The sequence below is a fragment of the Carcharodon carcharias genome, chromosome 4 (assembly GCF_017639515.1).
Source record: "Carcharodon carcharias isolate sCarCar2 chromosome 4, sCarCar2.pri, whole genome shotgun sequence".
NCBI lineage: Eukaryota > Metazoa > Chordata > Chondrichthyes > Lamniformes > Lamnidae > Carcharodon > Carcharodon carcharias.
Window position 1 is genome coordinate 163,469,367 of NC_054470.1, and position 15,182 is coordinate 163,484,548.

The 15,182-nt window shown below is 39.8% G+C and overlaps 1 protein-coding gene across 2 annotated transcripts in view; it reads left to right on the forward strand.

Moving 5' to 3' along the window:
* The window catches only part of tent2 (terminal nucleotidyltransferase 2), a 105,670-nt gene that overhangs the window by 49,978 nt on the left and 40,510 nt on the right, over window positions 1–15,182 (forward strand). For both annotated transcript variants that reach the window (XR_005942857.1, XM_041186638.1), the window contains exons 11-12: window positions 9,998–10,041; window positions 11,872–12,008. Coding sequence is in view for 1 of the 2 variants with exons in the window: in XM_041186638.1 (XP_041042572.1) it covers window positions 9,998–10,041; window positions 11,872–12,008 (181 nt within the window). In the remaining variant the exon portion in view is untranslated. The remainder of the gene's footprint in view (window positions 1–9,997; window positions 10,042–11,871; window positions 12,009–15,182) is intronic.

Below are 15,182 nucleotides of genomic sequence, written 5' to 3' on the forward strand. Positions count from 1 at the left end.
TCGAAAAATTCCAGTAGATTTGTCGAGCATGATTTCCCTTTTGTAAATCCATGCTGACTCTGTCCAATTCTGCCACTGTTTTCCAAGTGCTCAGCTATTAAATCTTTTATAATGGATTCTAGAATTTTCCCCACTACTGACATCAGGCTGACTGGTTTATAATTCCCTGTTTTCTCTCTACCTCCCTTTTTAAATAGTGGGGTTACATTAGCTACCCTCCAATCTGTAGGAACTGTTCCAGAGTCTATAGAATCTCAGAAGATGACCACCAATGCATCCACTATTTCCAGGGCCACTTCCTTAAGTACTCTGGGATGTAAATTATCAGGCCCTGGGGATTTATCAACCTTCAATCCCATCAATTTCCCTACCAATACTGGTTTCTTTCAGTTCTCCCTCACTAAACCCTGTGTTCCCCAACATTTCTGGTATGTTATTTGTGTCCTCCTTTGTGAAGACAGAACCTAAGTATGTATTTAGTTGGTCAGCCATTTCTTTGCTCCCCATTATAAATTCCCCTGTTTCAGACTGTTAGCGACTTACATATGCCTTCACCAATCATCTTCTCTTCACATGCCTATAGAAACTTTTACAATCAGTTTTTATGTTCCCCGCAAGCTTACTGTCATACTCTATTTTCCCATTCTTAATCAATCCCTAGGTCCTTCTTTGCTGAATTTTAAAGTGCTCCCAATCCTCAGGTCTGTTGTTTTTTTCTGGCCAATTTGTATGCCTCTTCCTTGGATCTAATACTATCTCTAATTTCCCTTGTAAGCTATGGTTTAGCCACCTTTCCTATTTTACTTTTGTACCAGACAGGAATAAACAATTGTTGCAGTTCACCCATGCGCTCTTTGAATGTTTGCCATGGCCTATCCACCGTCATCCCTTTAAGTAACATTTCCCAATCCATCATAGCCAACTCGCATCTCATACCACCGTAGTTCCCTTTATTAAGATTCAGGACCCTAGTCTCAGAATCAACTACGTCACTCTCCATCTTGATGAGGATTTCTATCATATAATGGTAGCTCATCCTCAAGGGGCCTTGCACAACTAGATTGCCAGTTATTCCTTTCTCATTACACAATGCCCAGCCTAGGATGTCCTGTTCTCTAGTTGGTTCCTCAACATTTTGGTCCAGAAAAACATCTCGTATACACTCCAGAAATTCCTCCTCTACGGCATTGTTACTAATTTGATTTGCCCAATTTTTCTGCAGATTAAAGTCACCCATAATTACAGACGTTCCTTTATTGCATGCGTCTCTAATTTCCTGTTTAAATACCATTCCCAACATCACTACAGTTTGGGGGTCCATGTACAACCCCCACTAATATTTTTTGCCCCTTAGTGTTTCTCAGCTCTACCCATACAAATTCCACATCATCGGAGCTATTATCTTTCCTCACCATTGTGTTAGTTTCCTCTTTAACCAGCAATGCAACTCCACTGCCTTTTCTTTTCTGTCTGTCCTTCCCAAATACTGAATACCCCTGGATGTTCAGTTCCCATCCTTGGTCACCCTGCAGCCATGTCTCCGTAATCCCGACAATATCATTCCTGTTTACATCTATTTGCGCGGTTAATTCATCCACTTTATTGTGAATGCTCCTCGCGTTAAGGCACAAAGCCTTGAGGCTTGTCTTTTTACATTACTTGTCCCGTTCCCACTATTTTTCACTGAGGCCCTGTTTGATTCTTGCCCTTGATTTCTCTGCCTATCACTTTTTCTTTATTCCCCTTTCTGTCTTTTGTTCTTGTCCTTGATTCCACCCCCTCTGACTCCTTGCATAGGTTCCCATCCCCCTGCCATTTTACTTTAAACCTTCTCCAACCACTCTAGCAAATATTCCCCCTAGGACATCAATCCTGGTCCTGCCCAGGTGCAATCCGCCCAGTTTGTACTGGTCCCATCTCCCCTGGAACCATTCCCATGTCCCAGGAATCTGAAACCCTCCCCCTCACACAATAACCATTGCTTTGCCTTTAACAAACCTGTATATTGATAGAGTTCGCATCCATTTTAGAAATAGGAAGAGAATTAAATACCAGTGATTGAAGGAAAGTAAACATAAATCAAGGAGAGGAACTTAATTTTATTCAGTGTTAATGTAAATAAAAGTAATAAGAGTAAATTATTATGGATTTAAATCTCCAGGACCTGATGATTTCCACTCCAAACTATTAGAAGTTGATGCACTGGTTGCAATATTTTGATAAGAATTGTGCTGTCAGACTGGAGAATTGCTAATCCCACTCCTTTATTTTAGAAGGTATGGGAGAGAGAAAAATGTTGACTACAGGCCTAAGCCTTTCAATATATTGTCATTGGATGATCCATCTTGGACTCTTCCAGATGCCCCCAGCATCACAGATGCCAGCCTTCAGCCAACTCAATTTGCTGCACGTGATATCAAGAAACAGCTGAAGGCAATGAATACTGCAAAGCTATGGGCCCTTACTATATTCTGACAACAGTACTTAAGACTTTTGCTCAAGAACTTGCCACATCCCTAACCAAGCTGTTCCAGTACAGCTGCAAAACTGGCATCTGCCTGGCCTAGATATGTCATGTACTCAAAGCAGGACAGTTCAAACCTGGCCAATTACTGCCCCATCAGCCTACACTCGATCGTCAGTAAAGTAATGGAAGGGGTCATCAATGTGTTAAAGTGGCACGTGCTTAGCAATAACCTGCTCACGGACGTTCAGTTTGGGTTCTGCCAGAGCCACTCAGTTCCTGTCCTCATTCCAGCCTTGGTTCAAACATGGACAAAGGAACTAAATTCCAGAGATGTGGTGAGACTGACTGCCCTTGACATCAAGGCAGCACTTGACCGAGTATTACGTCAAGGAACCTAGCAAAACTGGAGTCAATGGGAATCTGGGGGAAAGCTCTCTGCTGATTCCTAGCACAAAGGAAGATGATTGTGGTTGTTGGAGGTCAATCATCTCAGTTTAAGGCCATCACTGCAAGTGTCCCCCTGGATATTGTCTTAGGCCCAACCATCCACAGCTGCTTCATTAATGACCTTCCTTGCATCTTAAGGTCAGAAGTGGGTTTGTTCACTGATGATTGCATAATGTTCAGCGTCATTCATGACTCCTCAGCAACTGAAGAAGCCCATGTCCAAATGCAGAAAGACCTGGACAATTTCCAGGCTTGGGCCAGCAAGTGGCAAGTAACATTCGCACCACACAAGTGCCAGTTGATGACAATCTCCAGCAAAAGAGAATCTAACCATCGCCTTTTGATATTTAATGGCATTACCATCATTGAATCCCCACTGTGAACATCCTGGGGGTTACCATTGACTAGAAACTGAACTGGACTAGCCATATAAATACTGTGGATACAAGGGCAGGTCAAAGGCTAGGACTCCCGCAGTGAATAACTCACCACCTGAGTACCCAAAGTCTGTCCACCATCTACAAGGCACAAGTCAGAAATGTGATGGAATATTCTCCATTTGCCTGGATGAGTGCAACTCCAACAGCACTCAAAAAGCTTGACACCAGCCCGCTTGATTGGCACCCCATCGACAAACATTCACTCCCTCCACTAACGACGCATAGTGGCATAAATGTGTACTGTCTAGAAGATGCACTGCAGAAACTCACCATGGCACCTTAGACAGCACCTTCCAAACCCATGACCACTACCATTTAGAAGGACAAGAGTAGCAGACATATAGGAACAATGCCACCTGGAAGTTCCACTCCAAGCCACTCACCATCCTGACTTGGAAATATATTGCCATTTCTTCACTATTGCTGAGTCAGAACCCTGGGATCCCCTCTCTAACAGAACCGAGTGTACCTACATCCCATGGACTGCTGTAGTTAAAGAAAGCAGCTCACCACCATCTCCTCAAGGGCAATTAGGGATGTGCAATAAATGCTGGCCTAACCAGCGACACCCGCATCCCTTGAATGAGCATAAAGTCTTCTGGAAGATCAGGAAGCAGAATCAGTATAGGTGGAGATTTAAAAATCAAGGATCAAAAAATGCTGGTTGAGAGGGGTTTATAGGTCCCCCAACAGTACTTATACCGTTGGACAGCACTGTAAGCAAAAATATTGGAGGTTGTAACAAAGGCAATTATGGGAAACTTTAATCATAATTTAGGCTGGGCCAATCAAATTGGCAGAGGTGGCCTGGAGAATGAGTTTGTAGAATGCTTTTGTCATAGTTCTGGAGCCAGCTAGGCCTGAAGCTATTTTAGATCTAGAATTGTGCAATGAGGCAGGGTTAATTAGTAATCTCGTGATAGAAGATCCTGGGTAGTAGTGATCATAGTGCAATTCATTGAAGATGGCAGGACGTGTTATGAGAGCAGTTAATAAAGCATATAGTATCTTAGGTTTTATTAATAAGGACATTGAATACAGAGTAAAGAGGTCATGTTGAACTTATAGATGCCAGTTAGGCCTCATCTGGAGTACCACATCCAGTTCTGGGTGCCATACTTGAGGACATATGTGAAGAAATTGGAGAGAGTACAGAGGAGATTCACAAGAATGATTCCAGGGATGATAAAACTGTAGCTATGAGGATAGATTGGAGAGGTTGGGACTGTTTGCCTTGGAGGAAAGAAGGCTGAGAGGAACTTGATAGAGATATTCAAGATCCTGAGGAAAACGGACAGGATGAATAGTGAGAAAATGTCTCCACTCGAGAGCATCAGGAACTAGAGGGCACAGATTCAAAGTAATTAGCAAAAGGAGTAAAAGTGATGTGAGGAAATAATTTTCAGTTAGTGGGTGGTTGGAGTCTGGACCGAACATCTTGAGAGGGTGGTGGAGGCAGGTTCGATCCAAGGTATTTAAAAGGAAATTGGATTGCTATCTGAAAAGAGAGAATGTGCAGGGTTACGTGGATAAGGCAGAGGAGCAGGACTAGGTAGAATGCTCTTTCAGAGAGCTGGTGCAGACTAGTCAAATAGCAACCTTCTGCACTGATTCTCTGAATTGAATTCCATATTAAGTTTGAAAGGGACATTCTCCAAACCCAAACAAGTATCTTAATCTTCAAGCCAATTGTATAGGAATGAGGAGAGAGCTGGCTAAGGTTGATTGGATAAATGAACTAAAAAATATGATAAATGAACAGTGGGAAACACTTAAAGAAACAAGTCAAATGTTCAACAAAAATAAATTTCATTAAAAAGACAAAAACTTAGCATCCATCTTAGGATCCATCCATGGTTTGCTAGGGAAGTTGAGGATAATATTAAATGAAACTTGAGGTAATTGGGAAGAGTCAGCATGATTTTTTGAAAGGGAAATCATGTTTAACCAATTTACTGGAGTTCTTTGAAGGCGTAACTTGTGCCATGGATAAAGAGGAGCCTGTAGATGTACTGTACTTCGATTTATGAGGGTAATGCATTTGATGTGGTCTACATGGACTTGAACAAGACTTTTGATAAGGACCCTCATGGCAGACTGGTCAAGAAAGTAAGAATCCATGGGATCCAAGGCGAAGTAGCATGTTGGATCCAAAATTCGCCGAGAGGTAGGAAGCAGAGGGTGATGGTAGAGAGCTGTTTCCGTGACTGGAAGTCTGTTTCCAGTGGAGTTCTGCAGGGCTCGGTGCTGGGGCCTTTGCCGTTTGTGGTGTACTTAAACAATTTGGACTTCAATGTAGGCGGTATCATCAAGAAGTTCGCAGATGACTCAAATCGGTAGGGTGGTAAATATTGAGGAGGGTAGTCATAAACTGCAAGAGGATATCAATGGACTGGTCAGGTGGGCAGAACAGTGGCAAATGGAATTCAACCTGGAAAAGGGTGAGGTAATGCACTTGGGGATGGCTAATAAGGCAAGGGATTACACTATGAATGATAGGACCCTGGAAAGTACTGAAGATCAGAGGGACCTTGGTGTGCATATCCACAGATCCTTGAAGGTAGCAGAGCAGGTAGTTAAGAAGGCATATTGGATACTTGCCTTTATTAGCAGAGGCATCGAAGACAAGAGCAGGGAGGTTATGCTGGAACAGTATAAAACGCTGGTTAGTCCCCAGCTGGAGTAATGTGTGCAGTTCTGATTACTACATAGGAAGGATGTGATTGCACTGGGGGGGGGGTGCAGAGGAGATTCACCAGGATGCTGCCTGGGCTGGAGGGTCTGAGCTATGAGGATAGATTGGATAAGCTGGGGTTGAGATAGAGTAAATTCAGCCTATACTTAATGGAGTTTAGAAGAATGAGAAGTGACCTCATTGAAGCATACAAGTTTCTGAAGGGATTTGACAGAGAGGTGGTTTCTTCTGGCTGGGGAATGTGGAACATGGGAGTGAGCATAGTCGCAGGATAAAAGGTTGATCGTTTAGGACTGAGGTGAAAAATATCCTCAGAGTTGTGATTCTTTGGAATTTTCTACCTCAGACTTGTGGATTCTCCATTATTGAATATATTTTAAGGCTGAGATAAACGGATATTTGGTGTCTCAGGGAATCCAGATGAATTGGGGCTGGGCGGGAAAATGACGTTGAAACCAAAGATCAGCCTTGTTCATATTGAATGGCGGAGCATGCTTGATGGGCTGCGCAGTCTACTCCTCCTCGTTCTTACATTCTTATCCCTGTTTGCAAATTACACTAAGCAGTGCAGATGGGAGCAGGAAGTTGCAAGACATAAATTTCGTGAGTAAGCTAAACTGTGGCAGTTAGAGGTTAATGTAGACAAGTATGGTATCATCCAGTAGAACTGTAGTGGAGCAAAGAAGTTTGGGAGTCCAAGTACATAATGGTGTTCGGCAGATTTAAATCTATATCTAAATTTTTTTCATTTGTGCCTTTTTCAGTAATTTTTAATGGTCAAAATATAAACTCTGTACTTTATAATAATAGTTAAATTAATGCATTGAGTTGTATTTTGTCTTTTGATAAGTAAAATATCTGTTTGAAGTTTGGACTTCAACTGGATATTACTGTATAACATTTGAGAGATTTCAATCACATTTGTTTATTGTGAATATGTGCAGTTTGCAGAATTTCTAGGTATGTAGCCTGTGTCAAGAGTTAAAGGGTATAATCTTTTATTCTGTGAGGATTAGCAGTTTTTGTTTTTTCCCCAAAAGCCCTGGAAAGAAGCTTGAGATTAAAATTTTAAGGTTTTGGTGTGATGAATTTATGTCAAATGCTATAATTGTGTTTTTCTGCTTAACATGTCAAAATAACGAGCAATGATGTGTGAACATAACCAGCTGAAGCAGCATTGTAAATAACCACAGCTGTTTGTGATTTCTTGTTGCTGGTTAAAATCTAAAACTTTTTAGAAATATTTTTTCAAGTCACTCACTTCAGGTTAGAAAATCTATCCTGAATTTTAACCGGTATTTTTAACATGGCTAGCTGGAAACTTTGTTTTATGAATTATTTTTGATTTATGGAAATTTATTAGAGATTATATGTTGTTTGCAAGTCTACTAATAGTGCACAAAGGGGCGCATATCACAAAATTGTGCACCCTGAGCCCATTATTATATGTCTATTCATTTCCACCAAGCAGAAAACTTATATATAAAAAAAAGGCAATATTCACGTAATTGACTGGCAGTGAGGAAAATGTTTTATGGACATGTGTCGTGGGGGAGTATTTAGAGGATGGGGGCCACATGAAAGAAGTCAACATCAGTCTGGGTTGCATTTTCCATGTTAATTATGTCCAAATCTGGTAACTCTTGTTCTGTCATGTTTCTAACATGTGGAGATGGTGGTGTAGTGGTAATGACATTGGACAAGTAATCCAGAGGCCTAGGCAAATACTCTGCGGTCATTGGTTCAAATCCCATCATGGCAGCTGTGGAATTTAAATTCATTTAATTAAATTTGGGATTGAAAGCTAGTCTCAGTAATGGTGACCATGAAACTATCGTTAAAACCCATCTGGTTTACTAATGTTCTTTAGAGAGAGAAATCTGCCACCCTTACCTGGTTTGGCCTACCATATGATTCCAGACCCACAGCAATGTGGTTAACTTTCAACTCCCCTCTGAAATGGCCTAGCAAGCCACTTAGTTCAAGGACAGTTAGGAATGGGCAACAATACTACTTTTCATGAAACTTCTGGCTTGCTTTGAGCAGGTAATGAAGATCTGCAGTTAGAAAATATAGATATTTACAGTATTTACAATAATATCACTGAGTGACAGAATGTAATTCCAAAAACAGCAGTGAAAATCCCAGACTACCACGTAATAAAGATAATTTGACTTAATCCAGCCCATAAATTAATGGCTTTGATATTACATTATATATCATATACTATAACACCTCTTGTTATAAAACAGCATATGCTCAAACATGTGTGGATCTATTTCTGTTAATTTATACCAGGGATAAGTCATTTGCAGTGAGCTATTAATATTCCAAGTGAATTGTATTGATGTTTTTAGAAAACTGCTATTTACTTTATATTATTAGGCTTTTTATTTCATTTATTTTATACATTGCGGTAAGGAAATAGTTTTGTTTGGTTGTAATCTGGTTTCACATTTTAATGACTAGTCCCATGGGCCTGATGGCCTGCATCCTAGGGTCTTAAAAGAAATGGGTGCAGAGATCATGGATGCATTGGATGAAATCTTCCAAAATTCCCCAGACACTGGAAAGGTCCTAGCAAATTGGAAAACCGAATGTCACACCTCTATTCAAGAAAGTAGGGAGACAAAGCGGGAAACTCTTGGCCAGTTAGCCTAACACCTGCCATGGGGAAAATGCTAGAATCCATTATTAAAGAGGTAGTAGTAGGACATTTAGGAAATCATAATGCTATTAGGCAGAGTCAACATGGTTTAGTGAAAGGGAAATAGTGTTTGACAAATTTATTAGAATTCTTTGAGGGTGTAACAAGCACAATGGATAAAGGGGAACCAGTAAATCTAGTGTATTTAGATTTCAAAAAGGCATTTGATAAAGTGCGACATAAAAGGTTACTACACAAGGTAAGAGCTTGCAGTGTTGGAAATGACATATTTGCTTGGATAGAGGATTAGTTAACTAAGGAAACAGATTAAGGATAAATGGGTTATTTTCAGGATGGCAAATTGTAACTAGTGGAGTGCCTCAAGAATCAGTGCTGGGACCTAAACTGTTTACAGTCTATATCAATGCCTTGGATGAAGGGACCAGATTGTAACCAATTTTTCTGGTAAGAAGATAGATTGGAAAACCAGTTGGTGGGAAGGATACAAAGAATCTGCAAAGGGATATAGATAGGTTAAATGATTGGGCAAAAATTTGGCAGATGGCATATAATTTGCGAAAATGTAAAGTTATCCTCTTCGACAGGAAGAATAGAAAAGCAGAATATTATATAAATGGAGAGACACTACAGAATGCTTCAGTACAGAGGGGTCTGGTTGTCCTTGTACATGTATCACGCAATGTCAACATGTATAAAAGTAGGGAAGCCTTGCTGCAACTGTACAAGGCAATGGTGAGACCAGAGTACTGTGTACAGTTTTAGTCACCTTACTTGAGGAGGGACATACTTGGATTGAAAGCAGTTAAGAGATGGTTCACTGGGCTGATTCCTGGGACCAGAGTTTTGTCTTATGAGGAAAGGTTGAACAGATTGGACCAATACTCATTGTAGTTTAAAAGCATATATTCTGAAGGGACTTGACAGGATAGATGCTGATAGGATGTTTCCTCTCATGGGGCAATCTAGAACTGGGGGGGCACAGTTTTAAAACAGGGATCTCCCATTTAAGATGGAGATGAGGATTTCTTCCCTGAGGGAATTGTTTGGAAGTCTCTTCCCCAGCAAGCAAAGGAAGCTGAGTCATTGAATATGTTCAAAGCTAAGTTAGATTTTTGATTGACAAGTGAGTCGAGGTTTATGGAAGGCAGGCAGGAAAGTGGAGTTGAGGTCACAATCATATCAGCTATGATCTTAGTGAATGACAGAGAAGGCTTGAGGGGCCAAATGGCCTCCTATTCCTATTTCTTACATTCTTATGTAATCTTTTGTTTGTTTTTAAGCTCTACCTGAACCTGTCATTCCATCTCTTCAGAAAGAGCACCCAGTAAGTAACACTCTTAGCTCTACAACTGAAATGATGTTAACAGTAAAAAGTTTTAAACACAATTTTTGATCCAAAAAGTAAAATTTTAAATCAAATATAAGTTTATCATAATTTCAATCTAGCTTTGTATAGTGCAAATGGCTAACTTATGAGACATGGTTGTAGCTAGCAGACCTTTTGTTAGAATCCAAACTTACAGTCAATATCAGCTATCCTCCAATGTTTTCCTTTGAAAGTTTGAAACTCTTTTTACATGAATGATTTAAATGACAAATGTATTGTAAGTTAATCATGCTCCAATATGAAATGGGCTATGGTGAGATGGTCCAAATTACATTGAATCAACTAGGATTTTGCACTACCCCAGCAACAAGAATAAAATTTGCTTGTTAAGAAAATGGTTAATGCATGCAATATTGTTCATTGTTACTTAGGCCTAAAGGAAGTATTTTTATTGGTAATGGTTTAATATATTCAATAAATAGGAGCTGTTTTGTTAAAGTTCATATAGATCCTTTTAAGATGGGTTATCCCAACTCTGGCTTGGAGGTACATCTAACCCCCTTTCCCTGCCAATCCAAGCCACAGTTCCCTGAAAACTTGGTCCTTTTTGCACTTATTTCTTAAACAAAGAATTGAACCCCTTTGGAATTTTGTGAGCAGGAATTGCTGGTTTTCAGTTGGCACCAAGTTGTGTAGATGGGAGCAGGAAGTTAAGTGGCTATTAAGTGGGTAAAAGTGGTAGATGGGAGTTCAGCATGGAGAAATGAGATAATTAAGATCCAAAAAATACAAATCAGTATACTTTATCAGAGAGCCTATGAAATGAGGGGAAGCAAAGAAATTTGGATGTCCATGTACACATCACTGATATAATCTCCAAAGCAGTCACTTTCACTTTTGGAATTCAGGTCTGGTCATCTTGTTTGGACCAAAGCTGCAATCAGACCTGGAGCTGAATGGTATAACCAAAACTGAGCATATGGCTTCTAAATGCAGAGTAGCAATTCTGTTTAAAATTGTCATGACCCTCTATTAATATTTGTAGTTAAAGAGGATATATGTTGTTTGAGACACGTCCCACCATAATTCATGTAAAAGACCAACAAATTACAATGGAGCACTTTTTTTTTAAAGATATTAAGAAAGAAAGCCAGTCTTTTCCCTGGTGGTCTGTGGATCTTGCAATGACCTGGTCCAAGCAACAGCTGATGCTGTAGGAAGATTTATGACTACATTAGTACTTGCTCCTACCTGACCTCGGGAGGTGTCTATTTAGGTCATTTCCTCATGGGAAATACCCAAGTAATAGGCTTGAAGGGACCAGCATTTCCGCAGTTAAGTGTCAGCATCATGCTCCAGGTCTGTCTGTAAGCAATGCCATGGGACATAATTTACCCAACTCTAGATTTCTGAATTGAACCCAAAGCTTGAAGGGCAAAACAGAACTAGTTTACTCTGACCATAAAGAAGCATTATGAACTTTCCTTAGAAATGCAAAGAGAAAAATTGGGTAGAATGCTATATGTTCCCTTTTTCTTCATTAGAAGAACAAAAAGCTTTTGGGCTTCATTTTCTGATCACTGAGGCAAAAAAATGAGGATAACTCCTGATCGTGCAAAAGAAAATATTATCTAGGAAATGTCTAATAGGATGCACGTAAGAAAACACTACTACCTTTAATACTTGGTGTTAACGTCATCAAAGAATCTCTTATGTGCGTGAATCTTGCATTCTTGTAGTTTGTTCTCTTCTCTTTGTGGAAATGTATCGAGTGATTTGGAAATGTATCTCACATATTTAAAAAAAAAATCATTTGAATGTTTTTAGGAGTGCTTTGAGCCCACTATGCAGCTGCAGTTTGTGCACCGAAGAGGAAGTAACATTAGTCCATACCTCTCATTAAATAGCTCAAACCTGGGAGACCTGCTTGTGGGGTTTCTGCGATACTATGCTACAGAATTTGAGTAAGTAGTTTTTTTTAAAGACAAAGTATGTTAGTGGTGTATTTGAAACTAACTGGAAAGTAGGTATACTTTAAGTCTGAGTCTTCTCCAATCAATACCTCCATAACATGCCTGCCTCCACTCCTGCCTTAGCCCATCCATCACCAAAGTCTCATTTATGCTTTTGTCACCTTGAGGCTCGACTATTCCATAACACTCGCTGGCCAACCCCCCATTCTCCAGCCTCTGTAAACCTCATCGTTGCTGACTTATGTTGGCTACCAGCACTTATAAATTCAAAATTTTCATCCTTTCATGGTCTCATCCTTCCCCATCGCTGTAACCTGCTATAGTCCTGTAACCTTCTCCACTCCTATAATCACTCCACATACCCTCCATTCTCCTGATCTTTTGTTCATCCCCTCAACCTCTGGAATTTCCTTTCCTCTCCGCCTCTCCCTCCTTTTTGAGACTTAACATAAAATCAGTCTTTCTGGTAGCTGCTCTTGATATCTTTTTTTGTGTTGGTGTCTATTTTTTCTGATTACGCTTCTATGATGCACTTTGACATTTTTCTAACTTTAAACCTCTATGTAGATGTAAGTTATTGTTGTCATAGTATCTGAAACCAATACACAGAATAGAACCAAGATTACCCTCCAGAAGTGTTTTAATTTTAAACACAGTGCTCAACTTCAGTCTGTGTGAAGTTCGTTGGATCATAGATTTACCAAGTCTTGATAGCTAAGGAATATTTCCCATTGTAGCAGCTTTTTTATTTTTATAAATACTCTTGGTGGGAGGCAGGGATTTTGCTTCACGGCCACTGGAACTATTGTGGTGAAAGGGGAATTGTTGCTTTGGGCCAGGCATCTCTTAACCTGGGTTGGACCTGGGTGAATTGAATAACTAGGACAGTATTCAGGCCTTTAAGCTGATAAAGCAAGGTGAGACCAGGAAAAGGTTCAGGAAAGAGTACATTCAATTGTAGCAAAGGGAATGTCAGTGCACTAGAGCACAGCAGCTGTTGGGAGGAAAATAAGCAGAATGGGTTAGTAAGGGACAGTGAAAGTAATAAAGATCATTGAGCATTATTCGCTAAGGAGGAGAAATTAGATAAGTCAAAACTAAAGGCACTATATCTGAATGCAAGAAGGTAAGCTTCACAACAAATTAGGTTCATTAATAGCACAGAAAGAAATTAATAGGTTGGATCTATTAGTAGTTATGGAAGCATTGTGCAAAGTGACCATGGTTGGGAAACTAACTATTCCAGGATACTTATCCTTTACATTGCGATAGGCAAAATGGAAAAAGAGGAATGGGAGCCCTGATGATAAAGATTGGGATAAAGACAGAGAGAAAGGATATTTGTTCAGAAAATCAAGAAGTAGAATCAGCTTAAACTAAGCAAAAGCATGGGGCAGAAAACATTGATGGGAGTTGTTTATAAGCCCCCTAGAAGTGTCGAGTATAAATTAGGAAATTAAAGATGCATGTAATGGAGGTAATATAAGTAATCATGGGGTAATTTAATATTCATATAGACTGTGCCAAATTTGCAGTAATGATTTGGAGGTCAAGTTCATGTAACGTATACAAGGTAGTTTTCTAGATCAGGATATGTTGAGGAACCAACAAGAGAATAGGTTATTTTGGACCTAGTATCATACAATGAGAGGATTAATTAATAACCTTGTATAAAGGGTCGTCTAGAGAAGAGTGACCAAATATGATATACTTTATAGATTTGGGGGACAAGTTGGCTAAAGTAAACTGGGAAGCGACACTAAAGGATGTGACAGTAGACAAACAAATACTGGCGTTTAAAGAATTAATACATAATCTGCATAATTCATTTAAAGGTACAAAAACTCCACACAAAATGTAGTCCAGCTACAACTAACAAGGAGTGAAAGATAGTGTTAGACCAAAGAAGGAGACATAATGTTGCTAAAGAGTGTAATAAGCCTGAAGATTGGAAGGATTTTAGAATTTGGTGAAGAACGACTGAAAAAAACCAAAGGAAAAGAAAATGAGAGTAGACTAAGAGACATAAAAATGGTCTGTACATGTTTCCACATGTAAGTTGAAAGTGTTTAGTGCAAGGATATGTGACATTATGCAGAATAAGGAAATGGCAGACACATTAAACAAATACTTTGTCTCCCACTGTGAAGACAGATATACAGAAAACATTCCAGAAATAATGAGGAGCCAAGGTATAGCATAAATGAGGAACTTAAAGAAATCAATGTGAGTAAAGAAAATGTTCTGGAGAAATTGCTGGGATTAAGTGATGACAAATTCCCCGGACCTAACCACCTGTATCCTAAGGTTTTAAAAGAGGTAGCTTCAGAGATAGTGGGTACATTAGTTTTAATTTCTCAGAATTCCTTGGATTTTAGAAGAATTCAAAGAGATTGGAAGATAGCAAACATAATCCTGCTGTTTAAAAAAGGAGGAAGAGGAGAAAACAAGGAACCATAAGCCAGTTATTCTAACATGAATAGTAGACAAAATGCTAGAATCTGTTTTTGGGACATGGTAATACGCCCCATAGAAAATCATGATATAATTTGCAGAGTCGACACGTTTAAGAAAGGGAAATCATTTTTGATAAATCTATTGGAGTTTTTGAAAGTATAATTAGTGGTATGCAGTCAGGAGAGCGCTGCTCTGAGAGTCCTCAACATTAACTCTGGACCCTGTGAAGTCTTATGGCATCACGAGAAACATGGGCAAGGAAATCTGCTAATTACCACCTAACATCCCCAGCTGATGAATCAGTATTCCTCCATGTTGAACACCACTTGGAAGAAGCACTGAGGGTGGCAAGGGCACAGAATGTACTCTGGATAGAGGACTTCAATGTACATCACCAAGAGTGGCTCAGTAGCACCATTACTGACCAAGCTGGCCCGAGACCTAAAGGACATAGCTGCCAGACTGGGTCTGCAGTAGGTGGTGAGAGAACCAACAAGAGTGGGGGGAAAAACCTACTTGTACATGTGCACACCAATATCCCTGTCACAGCCACATCTGTCCATGACTGTATCAGTAAGACTAAGTGGAGTCCCATCTTCACATTGAGCATGTCCTCCATCATGTTGTGTGGCACTTCTAACAGATCTAGCAACTCAAAGTTGGGGATCCATGAGGTGTCGTGGGCCATCAGCAACAGCAGAATTGTAT